This window comes from Malurus melanocephalus, unplaced genomic scaffold (assembly GCF_030028575.1).
Source record: "Malurus melanocephalus ecotype Western Australia unplaced genomic scaffold, MMel_1.1 scaffold_869, whole genome shotgun sequence".
Taxonomy (NCBI): Eukaryota; Metazoa; Chordata; class Aves; order Passeriformes; family Maluridae; genus Malurus; species Malurus melanocephalus.
Window position 1 is genome coordinate 82,083 of NW_026624101.1, and position 7,383 is coordinate 89,465.

The 7,383-nt window shown below is 53.8% G+C and overlaps 1 protein-coding gene across 2 annotated transcripts in view; it reads left to right on the forward strand.

The window, feature by feature from the left end:
• The window catches only part of ACSBG2 (acyl-CoA synthetase bubblegum family member 2), a 17,061-nt gene extending 10,734 nt beyond the window's left edge, over positions 1–6,327 (forward strand). For both annotated transcript variants that reach the window (XM_057385807.1, XM_057385806.1), the window contains exons 9-15: positions 301–477; positions 1,038–1,219; positions 1,487–1,720; positions 2,314–2,531; positions 3,729–3,868; positions 4,725–4,971; positions 5,603–6,327. In XM_057385807.1, coding sequence (XP_057241790.1) covers positions 301–477; positions 1,038–1,219; positions 1,487–1,720; positions 2,314–2,531; positions 3,729–3,868; positions 4,725–4,971; positions 5,603–5,715 — 1,311 coding nt within the window. In that variant the 3' untranslated portion in view covers positions 5,716–6,327. The remainder of the gene's footprint in view (positions 1–300; positions 478–1,037; positions 1,220–1,486; positions 1,721–2,313; positions 2,532–3,728; positions 3,869–4,724; positions 4,972–5,602) is intronic.
• Positions 6,328–7,383: the final 1,056 nt, after the last annotated feature.

Sequence of the window (7,383 nt, forward strand, 5' to 3'; positions counted from 1 at the left end):
TTCCCTGGGGAGCCTGGGCAGTGCCAGCACCCTCTGGGGACAGAAGAACCTTTCCCTGAGATCCATCCCAAGCCCTGACACAGCTCCAGCCGTTCCCTGGGCTCCTGGCCCTGTCCCAGAGCAGAGCTCAGCCCCTGCCGCCTCCCCTCGGGAGGAGCTGCAGCCCCCGAGGAGTCTCCCCTCTCTCTCTGCTGCAGCACAAGCCAAATCCCTGCTGTTGAGATCCCAGGCTGCTGTAGTTGYGTTGTKCCMTGTGCYCTGTGCTGTCCCAGCTCTGAACMCTGTGGGTTCCTGTTGCAGCTGACRTGGACGGCGTTGGCGGCCGGACGCTACGTCATGCTGAGCGATGCGCTGACCAGTCAGGAGCAGGTGGTCAGTTATCTGCCCCTCAGCCACATCGCTGCCCAGATGTCTGACATTTGGTCAGCCATGACCTTCGGAGTGCAAATTTACTTTGCCCAACCAGATGCATTGAAGGTAAAAAAATATGATAATAAACTTACACCCATCCACCTGCTTGAGCTGGGGTGGGTGCTTGAAACGAAGCTGTGTTATCTTGTGGTTCTGTCAGCTATCTGGTTTCCTTTGCCCACTGACCAACTGCCCCTGTTGGTTTGAGTGGAGCCACTCTGACCTGCACCTTTTGACTTTATTCCAAACTGRGAGAAGCTGACCCAGCACTTCACATCTGGGAGCTGCTGAGTTCTCACCTGACGCCTGGTCCCACACTGAGAGCTGGTTGAGCAAACAGCGTTTGCTCTGCCCACATTGCACAATGAGCTAAATCCGAGTCCTGAGTAAAGGATTCTTGTGTCAGCATTAGCACTGAGAGCATCGACCCTTGCTCCCTTCCCAATTCCCACTGGAATGGCCCAGGGGTTCCTCTCTCTTGGTGGCACTGCAAAAAACAAGCAATTCCTCAAAACTGATGGCAGAATCCCAAAATCCACTAGCACTTTTTTGCTAGTGACCGATGTTGACCTGCAGTCTGCAGTGATTCACTTCTCAAAAACTGCATTAAATCCTGCTTCTCTCAGGGCAGCTTGGTGGAGACCCTGCGGGAAGTGAGGCCAACTGCCTTTTTGGGAGTTCCTCGTGTCTGGGAAAAAATGGAGGAGAAAATGAAATCTGTGGGCATGAAATCCTCAGCGTTCCGAAGGAGAGTGGCATCGTGGGCCAAGGGAGTGGGGCTGCAGACCAACCTCAAAAGGATGAATGGGTAATTATGAGCTACATTTCAGGGGCACTRATGAGTGTTAGGAGAACTTTGCTGTCAGATCAGGGTTTTTATTCCATCCAGGGATTATATTCCATCCAGGATTTTATCCCATGTGAGAGGCCAGTGGTACTCGGACCTGAGGGTGAGCAGCAAGGGCTGGAGCGGGGAAATAATCAATGATTTTATTGAATAAACTAAACTAGGATGAAGATAAAATGAGGAAGGGGCAGGAGTTCCATGTGTGCCCCTTTTCCTCCATGTGTGCAGGTACTCCGAGGTGCCCGTGAATTTCCGCCTGGCCAAGCAGTTGGTGTACAAGAGGGTGCGCAAGGCCATCGGGCTGGACCGCTGCACCAAGTGCTACACGGGGGCTGCTCCCATCACCAGAGACACCCTGGAATACTTTCTGAGCCTGAACATTCCCGTGCTGGAGCTGTATGGGATGAGTGAGAGCTCTGGGCCTCACACCGTATCCCTACCTCATGCCTTCAAGCTCGGCAGGTGAGCCCCTTGCTGTGGGAGCAGAGGGAATGGTGGGGTCTGTGTCTGGCACATCCATCCCTCCTGGTGCAGCTCATCCTCAGAGCTGCCAAAATGTCACTGGGGAGCCACATTATGGGTGAAGAGATGTGTCAAGGGCAGCAGCAGCAGCAGGGATATRTGAATTTACCTTGGCTGCATTCTGTAGGAGCTGAGGAAGAAGTGAGGTGCTGGTGGGAAGAAGGAAGGGTTGGTAACTCCAGCTTGGCTGGTAACTCCGTTTAATGGCAAATGATCCAAGGGTGCAGGGTGTCTTTAAATGGCTCCCTCAGTCTGCACAGTGAAAGTTTGTTGCCAAGGACGTAAATGTGCTGGCTGAAAGCTCAGGTGTTGAGAACAATGAGTGCAAAGCAGCAGGTGTGTGAGCACTGATGTCTGCAATAACAGCTCCTTCTGTAGCTGCCCATACATGAGCAGGTGCCTTTGAAGCTGAAGCTGTTGTGCTAAAAAGCTGCTGGGCTTTGTTCAAACCCTTCACCTTGAGAGGTGCTGCTGTAACCCCTGCTTGAATTCAGTTTAAAATAAATTAATCCTTGGTCTGTGCTGTCTTTCAGCTGTGGGAAGGAGCTGACGGGCTGCCACACCCTGATCCACAAACCAGACAGGGATGGCATCGGGGAGATCTGCTTCTCAGGRAGGCACGTCTTCATGGGCTACCTGAACATGGAAGAAAAAACCAAAGAGGCCATCGATGAGGATGGCTGGCTGCACTCAGGGGACCTGGGCAAGCACGACAAGGATGGGTTCCTCTTCATCACAGGCAGAATTAAAGGTAACACATCCCCTGATTTGGTTATCTTGATGTCATGCAGCACTATGGAATCAGAGAGTTGTTAATGTTGGGAAAGGCCTTATGGAGCCCAACTGTTCCCTCAGCACTGCCAAGGCCACCACTAACCCATGTCCCCAATTGCCACATCCCTTAAATCCCTCCAGGCCTGGTGACACCCCAGTGCCCTGGGCAACCTGTTCCAATGCTGAATATCCCATTTAAACCTCCCCCAGTGCAGGGGAGGCTCTGCTGGTGGCGTGGCTGTGACTTGCACAGAACATTTGAATCCTCCACCCGCAGTTTCCATGTGAATGTGGCTGCAGGGTGTCCTGCCCTGGGACACAGGCAGTGGTGGGAGGAGAGGGGCAGCCTCTGAAGCCCAGGGTGTGTTTGCAGAGCAAGGGAGAAGCCCTCTGATTTCAGCACCGGCCGAGTTAATGCTTTGTGGGCTGGTTTTGTCAGCAGCTGCTTCAGCTTCAGGAGCTTTGCTGGGYGACCTCCAAGGAAAACAGCAGCTTAACGCTGTTGTGCAAGTGCCTTGTGGCAATGTGGCTCTTGGGACAGCGATTTGAGCAACCCCAAACAAAGCCAATGTCACTGCAAGACTTGGGCCCTCAAAAAGGGAGAGGTGCTAATGTGAGGGGCTGCTCCAAGGAACAGGAGATAAATGAAAGGAGGRGACTCCCCTCTGCTCTGCAGCACATAGGAACCTCCAGCACAGCCCCAGCAAATCTTTCACTTCAATTTCAGAAAATTTGGGTGCCACCTCAGGTGCCTTAGAGCCCAGGAGTCCGTGCCAGGGTGCCACGGGGCTCACCCTGCATTCCCAGACTGCAAACGCCTCCAGGGCATTGAGGCAGCTTTGGCAGGGCTGTGTGTGAGCAGCTCCTGCTTCTCTGGCCAGGCCTGGGGGCAGTCATGGCATCAGCACTGAGGCTGGAAAAGCCCTGTAAAATCACAGAGTGCAGCCATTAACACAGCACTGCCAGGGCCACCACAAACCATGTCCCCAAGTGCCACAGCCACACATTTTTGAACACTTCCAGGGATGGTGACTCTGATTTTCCCAGTCCTGCCTTCTCCAGCTGTGCTGTTACAGACTGCTTGATCCAGAGACATGAAGGAGCTGTGGAGTTGTTTCAGCTTGTGGGAAGGGGAGAAGCTCCAAGCATTAATCAGGATTTGATTGTTTTCCAGAGCTCATCATCACTGCAGGAGGTGAGAACATTCCTCCTGTTCCAATCGAGGATGCTGTCAAAAATGCTGTTCCCATCATCAGCAACGCCATGCTGGTTGGAGACAAAGCCAAATTCCTTGCCATGCTTCTGACACTAAAGGTAGTGGAAAATAGGATGGGAATCCACCACCTGTGCTGCTGAGTCTGATTTATTCCAGGGAGGAAGAGAGTTGTTAAACATTTTTAGTGTCTTGTGCAGGAGCCTGGGGCACAATTTGCTGTGGCTGAGCTGCAAAGAGCAGCTGAAACCACAGAGAGTTGTCACTTGCTCAGACCATCAGCTCCTACTGTTGTTCAGGGCAGCTTTTTCTGAGCCACAGAGGGTAGGGAGAAATAGAAGGAAAAGACCTAAAATTGAGGCTGGAAAAGGAAACCCTTCTGCTCTCCTCACCTGTTTTAATTTCTCCCACAGTAGGCTGGAAAGTAAAAAGCTGTCAGGGATTTCTTTGTCAGGGTTTAAACTCCAGCAGGACACATCTGTGGTGGCTTTTGCTGACTGTCAGAGTGGGAATTGTTCTTTAGTGAGACTGGGGCCAACAGCCTCACCCTGGGGCAGGAGATGTGAGCCAGGTCCCAGAGGTGGCCCTGGAGGTGGCCCTGCTGTTCTTGTCACAGCTGAGTGCTGTGTGTGACTTCCAACACTGCTGCTGCACAGTGTAGGGGAGTGAACTGTGATCCAGAAAGGTCTGGAAAACGTGATTAACTTTGGATAGCGCAGGAGGAATTTGGCAGGTGAGCTCTGTACCCTCCCTGCTCCTTGGCATGGAGGCAGCCCCCAAGCAGGCACAGATCTCAGGGGTTTATCTGGGTTTTGTCCCAGGTTTCTGTTGGGGTTGGATGAGAGCTGAGGGGTTGATGGGTTTGGAGGAGCCCAGAACCATGCTGGGGCAGCAGCCAGGGCACAGGGGCTCAGGTGCTCAGCAATGCTCAGTTCTCTGTTCTGGCCTGTCCTGCAGTGTGTGGTGGATGTGGAAACGGGCGAGCCCGGGGATGAGCTCACTCCAGAGGCTCTGGAATACTGTCGGAAGCTGGGCAGCCAGGCCAGCACGGTCTCYGAAATCATCAGCAGCAAAGACCAGGCTGTCTATGCCGCCATCCAGAAAGGGATCTCGGCCGTCAATGAGGGAGCCGTGTCCAACGCYCAGAAAATCCAGAAATGGGTCCTGCTGGAGAAGGACTTCTCCCTGTTTGGGGGAGAGCTTGGTGAGTGGTGGGGGAGGTGTCTGGGCTTTGCCCAGTGCCCCTTGCCCAGCTATTGAACAGGGACACAACCAGGACCCCCAACACACAGAGCTGCCCTGGCCTTGCCTCGCTGTGGCTTTTCCGTGTCACAGTTTGGGGGTGGGGATGAATTGGGGTGAACTCCYCCTCCTGCCCAGCAGCACCGAGGGGAGCAGCGCTTACCCTTGTGCTGTGATGCCTCCTGCAGCCATGGAATGTTGGAAGGGACCCTCAGGGATCACCAATCCCACCCCTGGCCCTGCACAGACCCCCCAACAGCCCCACCCTGTTCATCCCTGGCAGCGCTGTCCAAACGCTCCTGCAGCTCTGGCAGCCTCGGGGCCGGGACCATTCCCTGGGGAGCCTGGGCAGTGCCAGCACCCTCTGGGGACAGRAGAACCTTTCCCTGAGATCCATCCCAAGCCCTGACACAGCTCCAGCCGTTCCCTGCACCCTCTGGTGCTGCTTCTGCTCCCAGGRAAGGGAGGGAGATTCTGTTAAACCTAAACAGAAGTTCAGGACTGGTCACTGTCCCCATGTTCTGCTTCACCYCAGGGCTGATTTGGGGTCCCTGTGGTTCCCTCCCCATTAACYCCATCCTGGTTCCCCACAGGCCCCACCATGAAGCTGAAGAGGCCGGAGGTGGTTCAGAAGTACCGGGACCAAATCGCTCGGTTTTACACGAACATCGAGACCCCCACGGGGGAGCCCTCGGCTCAGCCGTAGAGCCCCGGACTGAAAGCGTTCCCGAGGCCACTCCCAGCTGCCCAGGAAGGATTGCCTGGATCCTGTTGAAATAAAGAGGCTCAGCCACCAGGCAGCCCCTCGGCATCGCTTCGCTGTCCATGTCCTGGCCCTGCAGTGTGGTGAGCGTGGTCCTGCCCATGTTCTCCCATGTTTTGTGTCCCGTGCTGAGATCTGGCAAATATCGCAACTTTGTATTTTTTATTTCCATTTTTATAAGGGCAATACAATGTTTACCTGAAATCCACGTGACATGTTACGTTCTAACCAAAGTTTTCTTTTCCTGAGATGAATGTAAAACAGGAGCTGCAAATCAGGAGCTGCACTTTTCCTGCTGAGGGAGAAAGGCAGATTTCATTTTCCAGCAGCGTCCTCGCTCCCTGCTGCACGTTTCCCTGCATGCTGATGGAATCCATATCATTTTAAATCTCCTTCCCCAAAAACCATCCCTGTCTGAGATGACAAATGCTGTGTGACTACGCACAGCAGTGGAGGTGGAACCTCACATGAACTGGGTTTGTCTGTGCAATATTTTGAGTTTGTTTTACCTTTTTGAGTTATAATGAAGCCATAAATTGTATTGTTGAAGTTGTATCCATGGCTGGTGTTCTGGGAAGTGATTTACTCCAGGGATTATTTATAAGGCTGTGTACAATGTGTGAAATTTGTGTTTTACAATCCAGAAATGTTGTGGTGTCTGAAATGGGGAGCTCCAGAGCGGAGGGTGGGTGGGTTGGGGTGTGCTGTACCTGTGTTTGGGGTGAGCAGACGGTGCTGGAAGCCCAGGCTGGTTCTCCTGAAGGTCTGTGAGCAACCAGCCCAGGGCTGTGCAGGAATTTCCTGGCGAATTCATTGAGTGGGGATGCAGAATTCCCGTCCTGTAACGCTGCTGGGAGCACCCAGGAGCTCCTCGTGCTCTGCTCAGTGGTTCTATAGGGAGCACAGGAAGGTTTGCCTGCACAATTTCAAACCCAAAATCCTTACCTGAACACAGGCACAGCAGCCCCGCTCTCACTCCAAGCACCATTTCCCATGAACAGGAGGAGCACGGGGAGGAGGCTGCTGCAGCTCCGTGTTGGGCTCAGGGCAGGTTAAACCTCCAACTGTCCCTGCTGTGGCTCAGTGAAATTCCACTCACCCGTTGGAAGGGTGGGAATGCACTACTGCAACTGCTGCTCCTCCTGTGCGCTCGGAGCTGTCGGGGTTTGTGTCTCCAATGTTTGGAATGTTAATAAACTCCTCCGTTTGTGTCTTTAGCTCTTGGTCGTTCCTGGGAAGCAGCAGGGCCTGGGGCTGGGGTGGGTTTGTCTCAGGCAGGGAGAGCTGGAGCTGTGCCCAGGGCATTCCCACAGGACATTCCCGAGGGACACAGGACACTGCCAGGGTGGGAAGGGGATGGAAGGTCCCACCCTTAGCCTGTGCCAGTGCCAGGGCTCGTGCCAGGGTCTGGCACCTTCTGGGAGCAGTGGAGACCCCCTCAAATCCCACGGGAGCAAAGAGAGCACCCCACACCTGCCCCAAACACTGCCCTGCTCCTGCTTCCCTCCAAGGGCAGAGGGACTCTCACCGGAGCAGACTTAAAGCTCTGCTGGACAAAGGGACATTGGAGCCATCCTATGGTTAAAAAAATTCCCTTTTCCTTTGGCTTTT